The sequence below is a fragment of the Triturus cristatus genome, chromosome 6, assembly GCF_964204655.1.
Source record: "Triturus cristatus chromosome 6, aTriCri1.1, whole genome shotgun sequence".
Lineage (NCBI taxonomy): Eukaryota > Metazoa > Chordata > Amphibia > Caudata > Salamandridae > Triturus > Triturus cristatus.
In genome coordinates, this window is record NC_140589.1 from 320,946,287 (window position 1) to 320,971,086 (window position 24,800).

Sequence of the window (24,800 nt, forward strand, 5' to 3'; positions counted from 1 at the left end):
GCCCTATGCCAGTGGTTTGGGCACAGGAGCACAAGCCCTGTGCCCCTACAGTACCCAGGTCCATTCCTAGGCCCTGTAAGTGCAGTGCTGCCATTTAAGAGTACATGGTGCTGAGAGCTCATCAAACACGAACTCCACAGCACCATAATGGCAACACTGAAGACTGAGAAGTTTGGTATGAAACTTCTCAGCACATTAAACCCGCACTGATGCCAGTGTGGGATTTAATGTACCAAGCACCTTAGAGGGCATCTTAGACATGCCCCCTGAAGCCTAACCTACAATCCACGTCTGGTCTGGGAGGCTGCCTAGGCTGCCACACAGCAGACATGTTGCTGGACCCCTGGGTAGGAGAGCCCCTGCTCTCCTGGGCCTGCAACAATGCACATCCTGGGCGAGTTGCAAAGATCTCCTCCCCCATGATGGGCAGGGGGAAGCTTCTAAGGCATGCCACCTCTGTGAGCTTCCCCAGGCCACTGGCAGCCCCCACTCTGGCGGGAAGCCTGGCCGGAAACCCCAAATAAGGACAGGGGATGTGCCAGCCTGCCAACCCCACCGCTCAGGTGGGGGAGGCGAGGTGAAGCACATCTCCGGCCACTCGCCATCTTGAAGATGGGAGGCCCTACCCAATTAGGACTAGGCTACTGCCCCCCTCCCACAGGAGAGAGGCAGGATAAGGGGTGTACCCACCACAGGACACGGACCCATTGGTCCCTGCCCTTCACCTACCTGTAACGCCCCTAAATCTAGTATTTAGGGGCACCCTGAACCTTCCTTCCCTAAATTCCAGATTCCGAAATACAAAGAAGAAAGAAGACCTGCCCTGTAGCTGCTAAGAAGAGGAAGACACCAACTGCTTTGGCCCCAGCCCTACCGGCCTGTCGACCCTCGAACCTGCTCCTGCTACAACCCGGCATCTCTTGTGGCCAGCAACCTCACAAACCCCGGAGGACCTGGCTACCTTTTGGCTATAAGCACCTGGGACTCCCATGAGTAGAGGCTCTATTCAAAATCAGCTTCCCTGGCATCAGCCCGGAACCACGAACCCTGCACACTCTGCACCCGCCAAGCCTGGCCTGTGCCGGAGTGAACAAAGACCACGAGGATGACCCCCCGGTGACTGTGACCCCGAGTCCGGCACCCAAGGACTTCCCTCGACGCTCCTGACGACGCCTGCGGCCTCAGAACCAGGTAACCCCCTAACCGCGATCAACAGAGGGTTAGATTTCCCGACACCAAAAGGCACCCCTGCACCCGGCACCCTGCGGCCCCCTGTGCCCAACTCCTGGGTACCTACCTATCCTCCAACTACCCAACTTACCTCTCGAAGTAGTGGTGGCACCTGAAGAATCTTCGTCCCCGAGCTTGCAGTCTTTTTCTAAACCGGAGCTTTCCCATTGAAACCAATTGAGCGCCCGAAGGCTCAAATGCACCGTGCACCCAGCCGCCCGAGTGGCCCTGGCAGTGTAATCTTTGCACCTATCTACTTCCCCATTTGCCCTGAGCAAGTGACCAGGAGCCCAGCTCCCACAGCCACGTGGCCTGCTAGTCAGCAACCACCAACCCAGGCCCCCCTGTCTCCCATAGGATAACATTGGGCCTAACTCACTCTGCACCCGGCTGCCCCTGTGCCGCTGAGGGTGTAACAACTGTACCTACCTGACCCAGGGAGACCCCTGAGTCTGTGCCCAGAACCTTAACTTTGCCAGCCGAGTACTTACCTGAAAGCCAATAACTCAATTTTCTCCATAGGGTAACATTGAAGTGTGGAGTTTTCAAAACTTAAAATATTCCCCAAATATCAGCCGAGTAATGAAAACGAAAATACTCACCTGCTATTAGGTGAGCTCCCAGTGCTGGATCTTGGTGCCCAGCACTGACCCTGAAAAATATTCACAACCGTACTTACCAGTAACTCAATTTTCTTCCATAGGAAATCATTGACTGTTTTTCTGTGAAACTTCTTCTGTCGATTTTTGCAAACTTTAAATATTCTTTAAAAATCGTATAAATTTTGAAAACGTAATTACTTACCTGTTTTGGATAAAGGTCTCAGTACTGAGTCTAGGCACCCAGTACTGGATTACAAAAGTAACGAGAACATACTATGCCTGCAACTTGAATTTTCTTCCATACGGAATCATTGACTGTTTTCTATGAAATATTTTCTAAGTGTCATCTTTTAAAATAGCAAAATATTGTCTAAAAATCATAACAGCAACTAAGTTGACTTTTATCACTTGTTTCTAAGAACTGACCCAGGACTGAATCTAGGATCCAGTCCTGGAATTACAAAAGTAATCCTGAAAGTAATCTATTGCAAATAACTTAAAACTTCCATTGAGCTCAATGCATTATTGTGTTTGAAATTGTGTTGCCTATTGCAACAACCAGTATTTACAAAAGTCAATTGCATATTGCAAAAGTATTTACCTAAAGCATCTCATTCTGAGAAAGTATATTTTAATACCTATTGTTGGTTCTAAAATAAAACAGACATATATTTTTTATATAAACCATTGGCCTAGAGTTCAGTTATTGAGTGTGTGAGACCATTTGCTGACTGAGTGTGTAAAACAAATGCTTTACACTGTCCTCTGATACTGCCTTACTGCTCGACCAAGCTACCACTTTAGAGAGTAAGGTTATATCTAACTTTAGCCTCTGCCAAACCTCTGGGGACTCTGGACTCTTTACACTCTGTACCTATTTGGGAACAGTATATACAGAGCCACTTTCTCACAATATTCTCAAGGACTTATCGCTGAGTTAATGGCACTTTAGCGCAGCAAAAGTGGCGAAAGAATTATCGCCCCATTCTCAAGCTTGTGCAAACTGCCGATATCACCAGTTTTCCAGCGATAGCTTCCACGAAAAACGTCGCCACGGATGAGAGCGACAACTAACGCTAATGATATGCAGAGTAGGCGTTCCCGTGCAAAAACACACGAAAACACCACGGGCCCCCTGCCTCCCATAGGATAACATTGGGCCTACCTCACTCTTCACCCGGCTGCCCCTGAGCCGCTGAGGGTGTAACAACTGTACTTACCTGACCCTGGGAGACCCCTGAGCCTATGCACAGAACCTCAACTCTGCCAGTCGAGTACTTACCCAAAAGCCAATAACTCACTTTTCTTCCATAGGGTAACATTGACTGGTTTCACTTGAAAATTCTTCTAAGTGTGGAGTTTCTAAACTTTAAATATTCACCTAAAATCAACCGAGCAACGAAATCGAAAATACTCACCTGCTATTAGGAGAGATCCCAGTGTTGGATCTTGGTGCCCAGCACTGACCCTGAAAAGTACTCACAACCGTACTTACCACTAACTCAATTTTCTCCCATAGGAAACCATTGACTGTTTTTCTGTGAAATTAAGTGTCGATTTTTGCAAACTACAAATAGGGGTAGGGCTCCCCATCTTCAAGATGGCGAGAGCCCGGAAATGTGCTTCACCTCACCTCCCCCACCTGAGGGGTGGGGTTGGCAGGGCTGGCATATCTCCTGTCCATACTTGGAGTTTTCGGCCAGTCTTCCCGCCAGAGTGGGGGTCAGAACCGGTGGGGGCCAGTTGCTGAGTACAGCAAGTGGCCTGGAGAAGCTCACAAAGGTGTCATGCCTTTAAAGCTTCCCCCTGCCCATCCTGGGGGAGGAGACCTAGCACCTCACCCAGGATGTGCATTGTGGCAGGCCCAGGGGAGCGGGGGGCTCTCCACCCAGTGGCAGCATAAGCAGCCTCTCAGACAAGACGTGGATTGTAGGTTAGGTTTCAGGGGGCATCTCTAAGATGCCCTCTGTAGTGCTTTGTACATTAAATCCCACACTGGCATCAGTGTGGGTTTAATGTGCTGAGATGTTTGATAACAAACTTCTCAGTCTTCAGTGTTGCCATTATGGTGCTGTGAAGTTCGTGTTTGACGAGCTCCCAGGAGTTCTTGACGATGCCAGGGTGAATGACAAAAATATTAAATCAAAATAATGTGTGCCATGGATTTTGTGTAGAAAATCCAGTTGTGACAAAAATATTGAGCAAAAAAATATTGAAGGTAAGAATTTTTCTTATGTCTATAATATTGTTTATAAAAATATTGTTGTATATAATATTGTTTACTTTAATACAGTTGTATTATAAACATTATTTTAATTAATTCAATATACATTAGTTATTGTATTCATTGTATGTGTTAACATTAATATATTTGTTTTAAACTTTTGTAATTGTAGTGTGTCATTTTAAATGTGTAACTACATTTTCTTTACAATTAGAAAATTTATGATTTAGTAGCAGGTTGGATTTGTAGGGCAATAGGGTGAGAAATTATTTAAATTGCAAATGACAGTTTTTTATTTTAAATATGTTATTTTAGTTAGCGTTGAGTTACAGCCATGCTTTCTCAGAGGTGTCTCCTTCATATGCCCCATACCTTGAAATCCTCTTAGTACTCTAAGATTTCCTCTTCCTATTCTTCTCCTGGTTCTGGAATCGTCTGCAGTCCCAGCCCCTGTTCTTCAAGTTTGATTGCTCTCTCCTTCAGAGATTAATGGGGAATCCTAAAGCCCTTCATGCATTTGTCTACTCCTTCCTCCTGATCAAGGCCTCCATTTCAGCCTCGAGACACCTCTTTAATGTTGAGTGCCTTCTGGTGGATGTCAAATATTGTTTTTGGCACTGTAGGTTTTGCTTCATGGGATTCCTCCTTCCTCCCTCATTCTTGATCGCTTTTCGGAGTCGAGACTGGTTCTGAATGTTTTCCGCCTACGGTATCTCTGAGTTTGGATCGAGCGGCTCTTTGGGTTTTTGTTTGTGGAGGATTTTGGAGTCGGTGTGGTCTTGGCATTGGAGTCCTCTCTCTGTGCCATCTTGGTGTCCTCATGCATCTTGCTTAAGGTTTCCGTTTCCTTCTTCGAGGTGTGCTTTTGCAGCTGTGCCATGATGTAGTGTATCCACTTCTTCCTCTCTCTAGCCATGGGTACCTTCGCCTGGAATTCAGTGAAGATGTCACAGTCCTTTAATTCATGGCCTTTTGTTAGGCATAGTTTACACACCGTGTGGTTGTCCCTCTGTCAAACGTGTGATGGCAGTTAGGGCAAAACCTGAATGATGTGTGCTCCATGCCCCAAACTGCATTATCTGTTCCACATGGTTAATAACCCCCATGGGTTCGATGAGTTGAAAAACCTGCATTTTTCGATGCTTGCTTCATGATTGATGGTCAGTGGTAAAGAAATAGGATTTTTTTAAATCAAATCAGACTTCATTCTTCCCCTCATCTGGGAGCTCTATCCTATGCATCGTGGCCCAATGGCAGAAAAAAGAATCTGAAGATGGTGACCCACACTAAGGGATTTCTGGGGCATATGTCTAATGTCAGTATAGCAGGGACATAGCACCAAATAGCCAAGAATAACGCCCACAAAAAAAAAAGGAGCCACTTCCAGACCCAGCCACTAGACGGTGGAAAAATGCACTTTATTCTTCATACGAAAGACATTTCTATTTGTAAGTTCTCCCCTTCCTACACACACTCTAGGAAAATGGGGGACTTTCTTTCACTTTCCTTCGCTTTATGAAGAAATCAAATTTCTAAAATTCAGGTATAGGTTAAGAAGTGCAATTTGTTAATATGCACAAAACTCCAATTGTATGAGAGTTCAGTTAACTTGCCCTGTATTTTACAGAATGCTTCTCTGATGCTTCTCTAAGAATGCTCACTGCTATTCTAGGTGCTAAGTTACCAAGTCTGCATGCCTGGCAGAACGTCTGCAGTCATGCCCTCCTGGTGGCTTGAAACCTTCAATGTACTCATACCCTCCTGGTGGTGTGAAACCTTCAATGTATTGCAGAGTATATGACCTTTTCCTGAAGACGTTCACATTACTTTTACATGTGGACATTTTGTGAATCAGACCCTAAGCAAGAAATTTACAAAATTAACACATTTGCAATCTTCCAGCAAATGTTTGTCTATGAGGCAGACCTAAATGAGAGGATATTTGTGAAATAAAAACATGGTTAGAATTTATGTAGAATTCATGTAACTGTGCATGGCGCGTCATAGCTGTAAAGTGGATCTCTTAAAACACAAAGATGCCTTCAATATGATGGGTATGTCTATCCCACTTGATAGGGTGTAATAAAGAAAGTAACAAATGGATAGGTAGATGCTAAAAGGTGTAGAAAGTAACGTTAGTACTGACGGATAAGCAAAACACATATAACATTAGTTAACCTGATATTTGTCATTGTCCAAGGTATTCATCATATGTGATATGGGATCTAAGATCCATAACTAAACATTAATCGACTCCAACCTTGCCATCTACTATTCAATATATCTCACCTCTAAACAATAAGAATCATAACCAAATACAATAGCAATAGACCAGTAACACTCTGTTCAGTGAGGATCCCAGAATCGTTAAGGATTCCCAGGTTCCAAAAGCATTAGTGAGAAGGAACTAGTGGGAGTGCGCTATACAAAAAGATTTAACATAACATACCATGAGGCACTGTTCCAATAACATTGAAGATATCAATATGTGTTTTTTAATAATATGTGGGAGTGAAATCTGATTTCATGGCATTTTGGACTTAAATGTCTTTTGTGTGTCAGACAAATACAACATTTGCTTTACTTGAGAAGACAACCACTGTACTACATGCATAGCTTTTTCTCAGGGGATTTAAATATTACTGCTGTCTGACTAACAGCTAAAAGCCTGCAGACAATAACTTACTGAGGTTGATCTCCTCCTCATCATAAACGTCCACTTCTGTCAATCGAATTAGCATTCTGGACAAGATGCTGAGGAACTGTAGATACGCTCCAGTTTTTCCAATCTGCGCAGACAAAAATCAGAATTTAATACAGATAAATGGAATTCATAATAAAATAATATCCATGGAATTACGCCTGTGCACTAAAGATATGTACTTCCCTGCTGATACTGTGGGCATCTTTAAGAAAAGCACTTAATATAATGTATACATTTTGGACATAGATGCATGTACATAGAATTCAATAAAATTCAGGGCCATATTTTTTTTTTTAATTCAAGCAACGCAATGCAGCAAGCGACATTCCTGTCCCTTCCTTGCACTGACGCACCTTCGGCTGCCTAGTGCCAATGCAGCCACCATTGTAACATTGTGCAGACACCTCCCTGCACAAAAACAATCCTCAAGAGAATGCAGCACACTTAGAAAGAGGAAACGATGTGAAGAAAAAAAATATTTCTACTTGTTGTGCCTCTGGTGGGGAGGCGTACAATCATGAAGCATTCCCAGATATACCAATGTTGGTACATCTGGGAATGTGTTGAGAGGAGGCAGAGCCTAACCATGCAGCAAGATGGTCGCTCTTTAGAGGGCTCTGCCAGCCGATACCAGAATTGATAGACATCCTTGATCAGCGGGCTCCCTCATGGCCCAAAACACCATGGCAGCTTGCATGTGACAGCCGTGAGGTGATTCGTGTGGTTGGCGGGCTGGCTGGATGCCCGAGAAACCCGCATCACATCATCTCACTTCGCAGCCCATGCCAGGCCTTGGATGCGGCCCGCTCCTTGCTGCTGCGTGCAGCATCCACATGACATGTGCCTGACCGGGTTCCCCACTGGATACTTGGCGGGGAGGTGCCTTGTACAGGCATGACCTTGCCGCCTCTGGGTTCTGCGTTGGGCCCCCAGGTTTTAGTGGCACCCGCTATTCCACCCGCGGGATTGAGTCCTTGGGTAGCCAGCGTGCTGCCAGCGACTTGCAGCCTTCATGCCTACTGCTGGGAATCACTGTGAGCCCACCGCCCCTTTTCCTGCTGCACCTAAACAATGGGCTGAGACAGTCCTGTAAGTCATTGACACATTACTGTACGCAGTATGTGTTTCTTTCCCATAGGATAACATAACCACTTCAAAGCTACAAATAAAAGTGTATTTCTTTTTACTTAAAAAGGGATAACTTGAAAAGTACATCCCTGATTATGATGATCTTGGTGCCTAAATTCATATGGAAATGTGTGTTATTTTTATAAATTGGTTTTGGATTTCTTTATTGAGTGTGTGTCTCACTTACCGTCTAAGCTAGGCAGAAACCACCACTCTAGTCAGGTCAAGGGAGTTACATGCTGAAGATAACCTCTGCTCACCCCATTGGTAGCTTGGCACGAGCAGTCAGGCTTATCCCAGAGGCAATGTGTAAAGTGTTTACGCAACACACACACATAGCAGCGAAACACTACGCACACCACAAAAGAGACTCCACACAAGGTTATATCAAAAATAGCCTTTGTATTATCATAAACACATTAGAATCATAATCACAAAATATACACTGTGCCATCTGGCACCAGGTAAAAATTCACAGGGGATTTTATACATGACCGGGCCAATCAGGCCACGGTCAGGACCATTAGAAAGCACAAGTAATAATACAACCAGTAACTACGGCTAAAATAATGAACTCCGGATTATCACATTAGGCTTAAACACATTATGCAGTCTCATTAGGCATAAACACATTATGCAATCTCATTAGGCATAAACACATTATGCAATCTCATTAGGCATAAACACATTAACACAGTCCGCCTCCCCCATTCCGCTCCAAAGACACCAAGATCATCTGCGGCGTACCTAAAGGATCATCCCTCAGCCCAACACTCTTCAACATCCACATGGCACCGGTCGCCAACATCGTCAGATCACACGACCTCAACATCGTCTCATACGCCGACGACACCCAGCTGATCCTCTCCCTCACCAAGGCCCCCACCACCGCCAAATCCAACCTCCACAAAGGAATGTAGGCCATCGCCGAATGGATGACGATCAGCCGCCTGAAACTGAACTCGGACAAGATGGAGGTCCTCATCATCCGATCCACCCCCTCCGCCTGGGACGACTCATGGTGGCCGGCCGCACTGGGGGTTGCACCGATGCCCACTAGCCACGCACGCAACCTGGGAGTCATCCTGGACTCCGCACTGTCAATGACCGAGAAAGTGAACGCCGTCTCCTCCTCCTGCTTCAACACCCTCCACATGCTCCGCAAGATCTACAGATGGATCCCCACCGGTACCAGAAGGACAGTCACCCAGGCCCTCGTCAGCAGCATACTGGACTACGGCAACGCTCTCTACGCAGGAACATCAGCCAAACTCCAGAAATGACTACAACGCATACAGAACGCCTCAGCACGCCTCATCCTCGACATCCCCCGCCACAGCCACATCTCAGCCCACCTGAAAGACCTTCACTGGCTCCCTGTCAACAAGAGGATCACCTTCAAGCTCCACAAGCTCGCCTAACTTCCTGCCGCCTCAGGGACGATTGGTTGCTCCTGCTGGCCCCGCCTACAACCAGGCAGCTTGCCTGCCTTCCGGGTCGCTGCTCGTGGTGCGGCAGCCAATTTCGAAACGAAAAAGACGCGGGGTGGGCTCCTGCTCGGTTTTCTCCCTGGCACATGGTAGCACCGCTGGGAATGTGGCTACTCACGTAGCGATGACTCCTCTATTCCTGGGCCCTCAAAACGGCGGGGTAGGCTTCCATCTACAAACAGGCAGCCCGGGGGAATCCCCACGCCAGGATTCCTTCAGAACACTCCTCTGCCCAGCGCTGCAGGGCTCCAACGCTCCCCTCGTCCTGGAGCAGAGTTCAGAAAGCAAAGCTGGGCCCAGGCAGGCCAGCTCACAGGGCCCTCCAGCAGTGGGGCAGTCCCTCGTGGCGGTTCCTCCTGGGTCTCCTGGGGCCCAGCAGGCACCAGTAGCACCCAAACAGCACACTTTTCATGGGGTCACAGTCCCAGTATATAGTACATTTTTCTTTGTTCTGCGCTTAGAACAGGGCTTGGGGAGCCAGCCTCAACTAGTTCGGGGGGGTGTTGAAGCACTCTGTTTACCAGGCTTCCACCCTCCTTTGTCAGATGGGGGCTCGGTCCTCAGACACACCACAGGGGGGCGGAGCCAGCATTCACCCAGGCAGGCACAGACCTATTCAGGGTCAGGGGACTACTCCTCCCACTACTCCAAATGCAGATCACCTATTCAGCCTAGCGCTGACTCACCCTGCTCTCCCTGGAGCCACACACCTCACCCGTCCCTGTCACTCCAGAACCAGACATGCAATACACATCAGGCAGGCAGACAAATAGCACCCAGAAACGCCAACTTCTAAAAGTGGCATTTCTAAAATAGGGATAATAAATCTGCGCACACCATTGCGCAGCATTTATTATTACTATTCCAAACACACTAAAGTTGACCACGCTGCTCCTCTCATATCAGGAATTACCACTGAAACACTTATCAGGGACTCCCCAATGTATTCCTATGGGAGGGCAGCCTCACAGCAGTGAGAAACCAAAATGGCTGTTTGTCACTACCAGGACAAGTCACACCCTTAAGGTACATGTCTAATCTTTCACCTACAATGCACCCTGGCCATAGGGCTAGCTGGGGCCTACCTTAGGGGTGACTGACATGCAGTAACGTTTTATTTACTGGCCCCGGGTATATGAAATACCACATTACTGGGGACTGACAAGTAAATTAAATATGCCAAACAGGTGCAGACCAATCTTACCATGTTTACCACAGAGAGCACACTCAGTTTACACTGGACAGCAGTGCTAAAGTACCCAGAGTCCTAAAACCACCAATACCAGGTCAGAACAAGCATTGGCACAGCCAATAGGTCTCACCTTTGGGACCTTATAAGTATTTAGCCAGAGATATTGGCAATGTTTTTAAGGTATGTTGTAGAGCAATGTAGCTGCTGTGTTTAGTACTGTAAAGTTTGTGTGCTTAGTGTAGTGACGTAAGGGCACTGGCATGGTGTGGAATGTAGTGGTGAGTTGTGATATGATGTGTGTTGGTGGGATGTATGTGTGTATATATATCATAACAGACTTTGAGATTACAATGCTGAGTACCTCACATATTTCTTTATTTAATGATATACCTTTAGAAATGAAATCTACTGAGAAAATAAAAATTATTGTGATTTGTCAGGCTGGACACGAGATAGCAAGAAATAAACATTAAAAGGCAGTAGGGCACCCTTAAGGTACTGTACATCTCTGGGCCCCATCTTTCCCCCCAAATGTTGTATTATTATTTGAGCATTTGTGTTGCGCACTGCAAATATTTCTGTTATCCGTAGTAATTTGGTAGCATGGTAACTCATATTTAAATGTGTTTGCTCTGCAAGCAGGCTATAACATTATATAACAAAAAATTGAAATTCATAAATTACGTTTTTTTAACCAAATCTCATAACTAATTTGGAAAGAACATTAATACTCTAGAACACATAACATGAATCCATTCAATGCATTTTTATTGAAGAGCTGAGTTATTTTTTATTGTGCTACGAATATTTAAGCTCCTAAACAGATATGTTTCAATAACTTTGTGATGTTTTCCTTTAGAATATTTTGCAGTGGCCATAGTCATGACTTAAAATGCCCCACAGGGCCACGCATAAGCCTGCTCCCTAGCCAGATCGTGAACACCTAAGAACCTAGAGAAGGCACTCGTCCACAGGAATGGTATTTACCAAAAGCAGATGCCCCACACAAAATGGAATCTATTCACAACAGGAAACAGACGAGGCGAGAAAGCCCACAATCTTTCCTCCTCGTTGTGCACCCCGTGGCCCAGGCACAGATTTGTTTAATGTAAGTCACATCACGTGGGCCTATCCTAGTTTAACACGGATTGAAGTATGTGGCACTGCCAGAAGTGGAAATCCGAGAACCCATGCATTTCCTTGCAGCCCACCTGAAAGCCCTTTACAAAGCCTGACTGATCACCTATCTGTTGCTTATTGCTATATTTGGGTGTTACACAGGTGAATCCAAAGCTCAGACAGTGTTAGCATGTTTACAAAATGGAAAAATAATGAAGTAATACCGTCACAAAATGTGCGGCATTGTGCCTCGTAATTTGCCTTTCCTTGCCTTTTCTTGCCTCATAATTTACTACAACCCTGCTGCATATTTTGCCCTCCCCTGCCACATAATTCCAGTGGCCCGATTATTACCCTCTCACACAGTAGGAACCTATTCACGTCGTTCTGTTTTTTTTTTTATCAGGATGTACTGCAGAAGTGCAATCACATGAATATTCAATAATCCAGCTGTTGCTATGCAAGTTGGGGCAGATTTACAAGCCCCGTGCGACACTTTTGCGACAGCGTTGCGTCACTTTTGTGAAGCAGCGGTGGCGCAAAGCTAGTGCCATGCTGCGACAGATTTACAACGTGACGCATCTAGGGAGATGCGTCACGTTGTAAAGCCCTGCGCCACATTAAACCCGCGTCAGGTTTAATGTATGCAGGGTGGGAGTTACGTCGGAAAAAGCCTCGGAAAAGTGACGCAGTGAAATCTACAAGATTTCACACAGTCACTTTTCCGACGATGGTGCGTCAAATCCTTACGCCTGCTTCAAACAGGCGTAAGGCGTGACGCACCATGTTAGGGATAGGCCAGGTTGTAACAGTGCTGGAGTTGTGTCGCGCTTGCGACACAACTTCAGCACTGCACCAACCTTACGCCGGTAGATGCGTCACGCATCAGCGTGTCCTTGCGCCACAATGCACCGCATTGTAAATGCGGCGCATCTGCGGTGGCGCAAGGGCAAACTTGCGTGATGCATCTTCCCTGGCGCATCCCTGCTGATTTGCAGGGATGCGCCAGGGAACGTAAATCTGCCCCTTAGTCTTTTCAATACTGGCCACAGAGAAAAGCAGTTCATAGCTGTCTGCTGCAAAGCTAGCAACAGCAAATAGACTACAGTGGAATATGTATGTGGTCAAACTTTCCGACTCCGCTCCCTCCAGCAGCATTAAGCAGCATCTTGCACTTTGACGGTGAAAGTGTAAGATGCTGCTTAAGGCTGCTGGAGAGACCGGAGACAGTGGCTTGCGCTCCTGTTTGATGTATTACATGAACAGCACCATGGAGTGTACGAATTTCTGCTTTTTACCAACTTCCATGTACCTCGCTGGCCGTGGTATACACACTGGTAATGTTCCGGAAGTGGAACCATAGTGTGCCATGGTATACACACGGGTAATGCTCCGGAAGTTAAAGTCTAGTGTGCCATGATATACACACGGTAATGCTCCGGAAGTGGAAGCGTAGAGTCCATGGTATACACATGGGTAATGCTCTGAAAGTAAAAGCCTAGTGTGCCATGGTATACACACCGGTAATGCTCTGGAAGTGGAAGGGTAGTGTGCCATGGTATAGACACCAGTAATGCTGCGGAAGTGGAAGCGTAGTGTGCCATGGTATACACACCAGTAATGCTCCGGAAGTGGAAGCCTAGTGTGCCATGGTATACACACGGACAATGCTCCAGAAGTAAATGCATAATGTGCCATGGTATACACACCAGTAATGCTCCGGAAGTGGAAGCGTAGTGTCTATGGTATACACACCGGTAATGCTCCGGAAGTGGAAGCGTAGTGTGCCATGGTATACACACCGGTAATACTCAGGAAGTAAAAGTCTATTGTACCATGGTATACACCGGTAATGCTCCAGAAGTGGAAGCATAGTGTGCTATGGTATACACACAGGTAATGCTCCGGAAGTGGAAGCATAGTGTGCCGTGCTATACACACGGGTAATGCTCTGGAACTAAATGTCTAGTGTGCTATGGTATACATACCGGTAATGCTCCGGAAGTGGAAGCGTAGTGTGCCATGGTTTACACACCAGTAATACTCAGGAAGTAAAAGTCTATTGTAACATGGTATACACCGGTAATGCTCTGGAATTGAAAGCATAGTGTCCATGTTATACACACCGGTAATGCTCTGGAAGTGGAAACGTAGTGTGCCATGGTATACACACAGGTAATGCTCCGGCATTAGAAGCATAGTGTGCCATGGTATATACAGCGGTAATGCTCCAAAAGTAGAAGAGTAGTGTGCCATGGTATACACACCGGTAATGCTCCGGCATTAGAAGCATAGTGTCCATGTTCTACACTCCGGTAATGCTCCAAAAGTAGAAGAGTTGTGTGCCATGGTATACACACCGGTAATGCTCCGGAACTGTAAGTATAGTGTGCCATGGTAAACACACTTGCAATGCTTTGGAAGTGGAGCATTTCCAGTAATCGGAAGTGGAAGCGGAGTGTGCTATGGTAATCACACCGGTAATGCTTCAGAAGCATAGTGTGCCATGGTAAACACACCGGTAATGCTGCAGAAGTGGAAACGTAATGTGCCATGATAAACACAACGGTAATGCTCCAAAAATGGAAATGTAGTGTACCATGGTAAACACACTGGTAATGTTCCGGAAGTGGAAGCGTAATGGCCATGGTATACACACCGGTAATGCTCCAAAAGTAAAGCCTAGTATACCACGGTATACACTGGTAATGCTCTTAAATTGGAAGCATAGTGTCCATGGTATACACACCGGTAATGCTCCAGAAGTGGAAGCGTAGTGTACCATGGTATACACACCGGTAATGCTACGGAAGTGGAAGCATAATGTGCCATGGTATACACACGGCTAATGCTCTGGAAGTAAATGGCTAGTGTGCCATGGTATACACACCGGTAATGCACTGGAAGTGGAAGCGTAGTGTGCCATGGTAAACACACCAGTAATACTCAGGAAGTAAAAGCCTGTTGTACCATGGTATACACCAGTAATGCTGCGGAATTGGAAGCAGTGTCCATGGTATACACACCGGTAATGCTCCGGAACTGGAAGCGTAGTGTGCCATGGTAAACACACCGGTAATGCTCCGGAAGTGAGGGATTTTTAGTAATCGGAAGTGGAAGCGTAGTGTGCCATGGTAAACACACCGGTAACACTCTGGAAGTAGAAGCCTAGTGTACCATGGTATACACCGGTAATACTCAGGAATAGGAAGCATAGTGTGCCATGGTAAACACACCGGTAATACTCTAGAAGTAAAAGCCTAGTGTGTCATGGTATAAACCGGTGATTCTCCAGAAGTGGAAGTGTAGTGTGCCATGGTAAACACACCGGTAATGCTCCAAAAGTTGAAGCATAGTGTGCCATGGTATACACACCGGTAACGCTTCAGAAGTGGAAGTGTAGTGTGCCATGGTATACACACCAGTAGTACTCCGGAATTAAAAGTCTAGTGTACTATGGAATACACTGGTAATGCTCTGGAATTGGAAGCATAGTGTCCATGGTATACACACCGGTAATGCTCCGGAAGTGGAAGCGTAGTATGCCATGGTATACACACTGGTAATTCACCAGAAGTGGAAGCGTAGTGTGCCAAGGTAAACACACTGGTAATGCTCTGGAAGTGGAGCATTTCCAGTAATCGGAAGTGGAAGCGTAGTGTGCTATGGTATGCACACCGGTAATGCTTCAGAAGCATAGTGTGCCATGGTAAACACACCGGTAATGCTCTGTAAGTGGAACTGTAATGTGCCATGGTATACACACGGCTAATGCTCTGGAAGTAAATGCCTAGTGTGCCATGGTATACACACGGCTAATGCTCTGGAAGTAAATGCCTAGTGTGCCATGTTATACACACCGGTAGTTCTCTGGAAGTGGAAGCGTAGTGTGCCATGGTAAACACACCGGTAATACTCAGGAAGTAAAAGCCTATTGTACCACGGTATACACCAGTAATGCTCCGGAATTGGAAGCAGTGTCCATGGTATACACACCGGTAATGCTCCGGAACTGGGAGCGTAGTGTGCCATGGTATACACACCGGTAATGCTCCAAAAAGTAGAAGCGTAGGGTGCCATGATATACATACCGGTAATGCTCTGGAAGTGGAAGCTTAGCATGCCATGGTATACACATCAGTAATGCTCCGGAATTGGAAGCACAGTGTCCATGGTATACACACCGGTAATGCCACAGAAGCGGAAGCATAGTGTGCCATGGTATACACACCGGTAATACTCCGGAACTAAAAGCCTAGTGTACCATGGTATACACAGGTAATGCTCTGGAATTGGAAGCACAGTGTCCATGGTACACACACTGGTAATGCTCCGGAAGTGGAAGTGTAGTGTGCCATGGTATACACACCAGTAATGCTCCGGAAGTGGAAGCATAGTGTGTCATGGTATGCAGATGGGTAATGCTACGGAAGTAAATGCCTAGTGTGCCATGGTATACACACTGGTAATGCTCCGGAAGTGGAAGCATAGTGTCCATGGTATATACACCGGTAATGCACCGGAAGTGGAAGTGTAGTGTGCCATGGTATACACATCGGTAATACTCAGGAAGTAAAAGCCTACTGTACCATGGTACTCACCAGTAATGCTCCGGAAGTGGAAGCATAGTGTGTCATGGTATGCAGACTGGTAATGCTTCGGAAGTAAATGCCTAGTGTGCCATGGTATACACACCGGTAATGCTCCGGAAGTGGAAGCATAGTGTCCATGGTATACACACCGGTAATGCTCCGGAAGTGGAAGCGTAGTGTGCCATGGTATACACACCAGTAATGCTCTGGAATTGGAAGCATAGTGTCCATGGTATAAACACCGGTAATGCTCCAGAAGTGGAAGCATAGTGTGCCATGGTATACATACCGGTAATACTCCGGAAGTAAAAGCCTAGTGTACCATGGTATACACCGGTAATGCTCAGGAATCGGAAGCATAGTGTCCATGGTATACACACTGGTAATGATCCGGTAGTGGAAGCGTAGTGTGCCATTGTATACACACGGGTAATGCTCCGGAAGTGGAAGCATAATGTGCCATGGTATACACACGGGTAATGTTCCGGAAGAAAATGCCTAGTGTGCCATGGTATACACACCGGTAATGCTCCGGAAGTGGCAGCATAGTGTCCATGGTATACACATTGGTAAAGCTCTGGAAGTGGAAGCGTAGTGTGCCATGGTATACACACCGGTAATACTCAGGAAGTAAAAGCCTACTGTACCATGGTACACACCTGTCATGATCCGGAATTGGAAGCATAGTGTCCATGGTATACACACTGGTAATGCTCCAGAACTGGAAGCGTAGTGTGCCATGGTAAACACACCGGTTATGCTCTGGAAGTGAGGCATTTTTAGGAATCGGAAGTGGAAGCATAGTGTGCTATGGTAAACACACCGGCAATGCTCCAAAAGTAGAAGCGTAGTGTACCATGGTATACACACCGGTAATGCTCCAGAAGTTGAAACGAGTAGTGTGCCATGGTAAACACACTGGTAATACTCTTGAAGTAAAAGCCTAGTGTACCATGATATACACCAGTAATGCTCCAGAATAGGAAGCATAGTGTGCCATGGTAAACACACCGGGAATACTCCGGAAGTAAAAGCCATGGTATAAACTGGTAATGCTCCGGAAGTGGAAGTGTAGTGTGCTCTTTTATACACACCAGTAGTATTAAAAGTCGAGTGTACCATGGTATACACTGGTAATTCTCCGGAATTGGAAGCATAGTATACACGGTATACACACCGGCAATGCTCCGGAAGTGGAAGCGCAGTATGCCATGGTATACACACCGGTAATGCTCCGGAACTGTAAGTATAGTGTGCCATGGTAAACACACTTGCAATGCTTTGGAAGTGGAGCATTTCCAGTAATCGGAAGTGGAAGCGGAGTGTGCTATGGTAATCACACCGGTAATGCTTCAGAAGCATAGTGTGCCATGGTAAACACACCGGTAATGCTGCAGAAGTGGAAACGTAATGTGCCATGATAAACACAACGGTAATGCTCCAAAAATGGAAATGTAGTGTACCATGGTAAACACACTGGTAATGTTCCGGAAGTGGAAGCGTAATGGCCATGGTATACACACCGGTAATGCTCCAAAAGTAGAAGCGTAGGGTGCTATGATATACACAACGTTAGTGCTCCGGAAGTGGAAGCCTAGGGTGCCATGGAATACACACGGGTAATGCTCCGGAAGTGGAAGCGTAGTGTGCCATGGTGTACACACGGTTATGCTCCAGAAGTAAAAGACTAGTGTGCCATGGTATACACACTGGTAATGCTACGGAAGTGGAAGTGTAGTGTCCATGGTATACACACTGGTAATGCTCCGGAAGCGTAGTGTGCCATGGTATACACACTGGTAATGCTCCAGAAGTGGAAGCGTTGTGTCCATGGTATACACATGGGTAATGCTCTGGCAGTAAAAGCCTAGTGTGCCATGGTATACGCACAGGTAATGCTCCGGAAGTGGAAGCCTAGTGTGCCATTGTATACACACGGGTAATGCTCCGGAAGTGGAAGAGTAGTGTGCCATGGTAAACACACCGGTAATGCTCCAAAAGTAGAAGTGTAGTGTGCCATGATATACACACTGGTAATGCGCCGGAAGTGGAAGTGTAGTGCCCATGGTATACACACTCGTAATGCTCCGGAAGTGGAAGCATAGTGTGGCATGGTATACAAACCGGTAATCCTCCGGAAGTGGAAGCGTCATGTCCATGGTATACACATGGGTAATGCTCTGGCAGTAAAAGCCTAGTGTGCTATGGTATACGCACTGGTAATGCTCCGGAAGTGGAAGTGTAGTGTGCCTTGATATACACACCGGCAATGCTCGGGAATTGGAAGCATAGTGTCCATGGTAAACACACCGGTAATGCTCCGGAAGTGCGGCGGTCTGCTAAGCTGACATGACTATGCCTGCCTTGCAGACGTGCGCTGCCTTCTTAGACGACGACTTTTAATTAAATAACGTGCTTGCAATCAAATAAACCAATGGAAGATAGCGTGACCAATCAAAAAGTGTGAGAAACAAATAAAGGAGTGAACATGAAAAAGAACCACTGACAAGTGCGGAAGACAAGCACGCACGGCCTCGAATGTGAAAGCGACCGCGCTATATTTAAGGACAAGGAAGGAATGCAGCTGGCAGCCTGCGCGCCGCTGTTTGCTTCCGACAGGCGGAGGCCGTGGGAGTAAACATTTAGAGAAAAGGTAGGACATGCACCCGCCTTTGGCCAATTGCGTGCTTTCATTTTTAAAAGCCACAGAATGTGTGGAAGTTGAAAAACCACACTGAAAAGTTTCGGGGAAGTCTGGAGTGATTCCAAGAGGCCTCCCCATAGACAACGAATGCGCGCTGCGCTAGGCTTGACCTAAAAAAAAGACTAGGAGGAAGGCAAAAAGTTCAGGGATGACACTGCAAAAAGGGCCAAGTCCAACACAACCCCCTTTCCAGCCAAAAGCCAGGGTAGACCAATCATTACCTTGATGGGCTTCCCTGCTTTGGGCGATAGAACATGGACGCTGGCCCGTAACTGCAGGGGCACAATCCAGTTCTACGCCATTCTAAACCCATGTGGTTCCCTCTGTCAAAGCTCCCAGGACCAACTAAGCTACCCCACTGGCACTCCCTAGTTGTCTGCGGCCAGGACCAGGCCCTGGGCCATCCAGGTGTCTCTGCTCCTTGCCCTGGCACATAGTAACCATTCTCCACTCTTCCTCTCATCAGTGCAGTTCTAAACTGCCACTGATCCTCAAACCTAGGGTCTGCACCCTCAGGCTGACTAGAGGTCTCGGGCGAGGCTCTCCTCCCCTTACCTCTCCTTCTGGGGTTCCGCACTCTCCACCCAGGAGAAGCACCCCCCAGAACCAACCACTGTCAGGACGCTGCAATCAGCCCTCCTACACAATCCTTCCATTAGTTCAGTGCCTTGACCCTGAAACTGATCTACCAACCTAGGATCTAAATCCTCAGGTTGAACTGGGGTTAGAGGCGAGGACTCCCTCCCCCTGCACCCCCTTCCAGAGTTCTGCACTCTCCCATCAGGAGTGGCACCACTAGAAAACAAACCGGTCAGGACACTGCTTACAGTCATCCTTCCCTCCAGGTCAGACAACACCTGAACCAGGCCTCCCTACCCAGGTACTGAACCCAGTGGCTGAGCTCCTGCCTGGCACACCAGGACTTCCTGGGAAGCACGCATGCACCCCCGAGGGTAACACATGACTCATGTGTTGTGTGACAGTCTGCGTGGTGCAGATCTACTGACCCCTGTCCATCTGACAGTGGGCGAAGATCCTCCAGGACAGAAGTGGTGTCACCATGGTCACTCCTAGGAGGCTTAACCCTTCTGGCTGGCCCCTGACCCACTGGTTCTCCCACTGAGGATAGCATCCACTCTCACCCCTCAATCTGGACTTCTGCACCCTCCACTTAGGAGCGGCACCGCCAGACGCCAGAACCACCGAAGCTCTGTTTACAGACACTCCACGTTCTCCTGACACTAGGAGATCCCCCTCAACGATCGGCCTATCAGGACAGCCTAGGGTCCCTACCTGGTGTTCCCTTAAAGAACCCTCAAGGCCATGAGACTAAGTTTCGGGCACCTTGGGACGCATCCCATTCTCACTCCTTCTCTGCAGAGACAGGACGTGAGTCCCTACACCCATCCCACTACACCGGGACCTAGCTGGGCTACTCTGAACCTCTCCCACCACTCTGGGCTGGAAGATACCTGAGCCACTTCTCTTAGGGTCACTCCCCAATGCCTCTTCAGACTCTCTGGCACTCACCCAGAGGTCTGCCTCCCGTGCAAGCTCCCTGGGATCAGAGAACTCACACTCCAACAGGTGTTGGCGTAACCCCGGAAAACAATTACCGAACATCTGCTCTCTGATAACCAGATTGTACAGCCCTTTAAAATCATTTGCCGTGCTACCCATCACCCAATCCTCCAGTGCATCACAACACACATCCAGAAACTCCCCCCAACACTGGTGAGACAGTTTTCTACTGCCCCTGAACCTCAACCTGTACCCCTCTTCCTGGGAACCTGGGATCTGGGAGTGGGACTTCCTGCACTGGGCTCACTATTGCTGCCACCACTAGACCCCCCTAAAACTGTACTCAGGGGACATATCTTCAAGAATTAGTTTTTCCCTGGCGAAGGCCCTCTCTGCCTCCGCCATCCTCTCCTGCGCTAAGACCCTCTCAGTCTATAGCTTTTTCTCCTCCACACCCAGCTGTGCTAGCTCCAACCGGAGCCTTTCCAATGCCAGCTGATGCTCCCTTTCTTCCCTCCCATCCACCCACTCCTCTAGGGACAGGGAAAGGGATGGGGCACTGCCCCTGGCACTGGACCCAGCAAGGGAGTCCCTTTCTATGGGGTCCTCCCTAACTACTGGCATCCCTGCCCTGTCATTTTCTCCCTCCTGCTCAATCTCTCCTGGGCCATTGCCCTCTGGGTGTGCTGGTTGGGGACCCTCCCTCTCGCGGATCTCACTGGTCTCGGAGCCCTCCTTTCCAGACTCCTCCCCCACCGGGTTTTGCGATGTCCAACAGGCCAACAAGGCCTCCTGCAGTTCCGTTTTCTGGGCAGACCTCTTCACCTAACACCCAAGATCCTGACGGAACCTCTTTAGGTACTTCACAGTGTATTTACGCTACCTCTTTACGTTCAATGCACGTCCTGTCACAATAACTGCTGGATCAACGAGGTGAGACATGACTGTCCTGTGATTATCTAAATGCAGAGTTTGTAGTGCAACCAGTTGTCACTGTGGTACTGCGCAAACACAAGTCCTATCCTCACCGCTGACAATCAATGTTAGAAATGGGATTTCTGGTTGGCTAGGGCAAGAACCTAAGCAAGGCAGAGACCACCACTCTAGTCAGGGCAAGGGAGTTACATGCTGAAGATAACCCCTGCTTACCCCCTTGGTAGCTTGGCTCGAGCAGTCAGGCTTATCCAAGAGGCAATGTGTAAAGCCTTTGTGCAATACACACACACACAGCAACGACACACTAGGCACACCACAAAAAAGACTCCATACAAGGTTATATCAAAAATAGCCTTTGTATAATCATAAACACATTAGAATCATAATCACAAAATATACACTGTGCCAACTGGCACCAAGTTGATATTCACAGGGGATTATAAACATGACAGGGCAAATCAGGCCACGGTCAGGACCATTAGAAAGCACAAGTAATAACACAACCAGTAACTACCGGTAAAATAATGAACTCAGCATTATCACATTAGGCATAAACACATTATGCAGTCTCATTAGGCATAAACACATTATGCAATCTCATTAGGCATAAACACATTATGAAATCTCTGTAGGGCCTTACGTCCTACTAATATCCCAATGATGAACCCAGGCCAACCGGCCTTCTCTGGGGCCCAAATGCCCTCTGTCCCACAAGTCAGGGTGCTAATTCATAGAGCCTTTCAAGTGGCCCTCTGGCAGCCTTGGCAGCAAAGACCATGTGCGCAATACACCGGGGGAGTCTACTTCACTCCTTCCTTATCATCAAAATGAACATGCCCCCACATTGCAGCTGCCCGCGCTGCAGCTGTGTACACAAATTAGCACCGGCACCTATTAGTGCTTAAGGGGCCCCGTTCACTGGGCTCCTCCTGGTGGGCCACTAAGAAATGCCCCCTTTGTTGTAGCTGCCCGCACTCTGGCGGTGCAGCTGTCCTCCTAAGGATCGGCACAAACAGTGCCTCCTCCGCCCCACTTACCGGGATTCCTCGAGTGCAATCGGCAGCACAGCGTGCTTTGGGGAGCCCCACTCACAGGGGCTTCTCTCCTCAATGGGCGAAGGGGGGAGGTGTTGCCTTCTTTCCATGTGGAGCATTTAAGAGCTCCTTTCTAATCGTTGCTGTGTGTCCGAGACCCTCTCAGGCTTGGCAACATGCGGGGCTCTCTCCGGTCATGGGAGCCCCACCTACAAGGAGGCACAAGCTCGCCTGACTTCCTGCCGCCTCAGGGACGATTGGTTGCTCCCGCTGTCCTCGCCCACAACCAGGCAGTTTGCCTGCCTTCTGGGTCGCAGCTCGTGGTGGGGCAGCCAATTTCAGCAACGAAAAAGACACAGGGTGGGCTCCCGCTCAGTTTCCCTAAAACGCGGAGCTCTCCCTGGCACACGGTGTAAGAAACTGGCTCTATATATACTGCACCAAAGTGAGGTACAGTGTGTATAGAGTCCAAGAGTCCCCAAAGGTAGGCAGAGATTAAAGTTAGATAGAACCTTACTCTCTAAAGTGGTAGCTTGGTCGAGCAGTAAGGCAGTATCAGAAGACAGTGTTAAGCATTTGATGTACACACTCAGTCAGCAAATGAATTCACACACTCAAGAACTGAACTCTAAGCCAATTGTTTTGTATAAAAAAATACACTATTGTGTTATTTCTAGAACCAAGCAAGCCTTGTACAGAGAAGCATAAAAATACTTTGCAGTAATAAATTACTTGTGTGAACACAGTTCAAAATTGCTGTAGAAATTATACTGGTTTTGGTTTACAGTTTAAGGAAGCAGTTTGTAACACTTAGCAGGTATAGTACATTCAAATGAATGGGCTTTTTTTAAAAATAAATTGCAGGTAAGTTACTTTTCGGATTACTTTTAATGAGAAAGTGCCATCTTTCTTGCATGGTATGCCCACTTTTTTATGCTGAATTACTGATGTACTGATGAGTGTGCCCTGGGCTCCTGCCAATCAGGTAGACAGGGCCTGTGTTCCTTCCCTAAAACTGCATGACAGCCTAAACCCAATTGGCATCTCTGGCCACATGTCAGCCCCTGGTAAATGGTACCCTAGGTGCCCAGGGCCTTGTGACCAGAGAAGGCCCCTAAGGGCTGCAGCACTTATTGTGCCACCCTTAGAGGCCCTGTACCCTGAAACACACACACTGCCTTTGCAGGCTGAGTGTCTGGGTGCAGAACAAAACAGAGAGTCGACATGGCACACATCCTTGTGTGTCATGCCCACAACACACACTGCCCTGGCATACCTCAGTCACCCCTCTAGCAGGGTGTTCTACAGGTGCATGAGCCCTGTGCCCCTACAGTACCCAGGTCCATTCCTGGGCACTGTAAGTGCAGTGCTGCCATTAAGAGTATATGGTGCTGGGAGGTCGTCAACACGAACTCCACAGCACCATGATGGCAACACTGAAGACTGAGAAGTTTGGTATCAAACTTCTCAGCACATTAAACCCGCACTGATGCCAGTGTGGGATTTAATGTACAATGCACGACAGAGGGCAACTTAGAGTTGCCCCCTGAACCTAACCTACAATCCACATCTTGTCTGAGGGGCTGCCTAGGCTGATTCAAAGGCATGCCACCTTTGTGAGCTTCTCCAGGCCACTTGCTGTACTCAGCAACTGGCCCCCACCGGTTCTGACCCCCCCTCTGGCGGGACGACTGGCGGGAAGCCCCAAGGAAGGAAAGGGGGTGTGCCAGCCTCTGCCAACCCCACCCCTCAGGTGCGGGAGGCGAGGTGAAGCACATCTCCGGGCTCTCGCCATCTTGAAGATGGGGAGCCCTGCCCAATCAGGACTAGCCTACCGCCCCCCTCCCACAGGAGAGTGGCAGGATAGGGGGTGTACCCACCCCAGGGAAGGGACCCATTGGTCCCTGCCCTTTACCTACTTGTAACACCCCTAAATTTAGTGTTTAGGGGCACCCTGAACCTTCCTTCCACAGATCCCGAATCCAAAACAAGCAAGAAGATCAAGAAACAAGAAGACCTGCCGTGCAGCTGCTAACAAGAGGAAGACACCAACTGATTTGGCCCCAGCCCTACAGGCCTGTCGACCCTCGAACCTGCTCCTGCTAAACCTCGGCATCTCCAGTGGTCAGCAACCTCAAAAACCCCAGAGGACCTCACTGCTTTGTGACTCTACAAAGACTGGGACTCCCAGGAGCAGTGGTCCTGCTCAACAACAAGCAACAACCCCTGGTACCAGCCAGAAACCGCGAACCCTGCACACTCTGCACCCGCCAAGCCTGGCCTGTGCCTGAGTGGACAAAGACCATGAGGACGTCCCCCCGGCG

The 24,800-nt window shown here is 47.8% G+C and overlaps 1 protein-coding gene across 3 annotated transcripts in view; it reads right to left on the minus strand.

The window, feature by feature from the left end:
* Window positions 1-24,800, minus strand: part of GREB1 (growth regulating estrogen receptor binding 1) — a 637,715-nt gene that overhangs the window by 109,740 nt on the left and 503,175 nt on the right. For all 3 annotated transcript variants that reach the window (XM_085610685.1, XM_085610682.1, XM_085610683.1), the window contains one exon: window positions 6,743-6,845. In XM_085610685.1, the coding sequence (XP_085466811.1) occupies window positions 6,743-6,845 (103 nt within the window). The remainder of the gene's footprint in view (window positions 1-6,742; window positions 6,846-24,800) is intronic.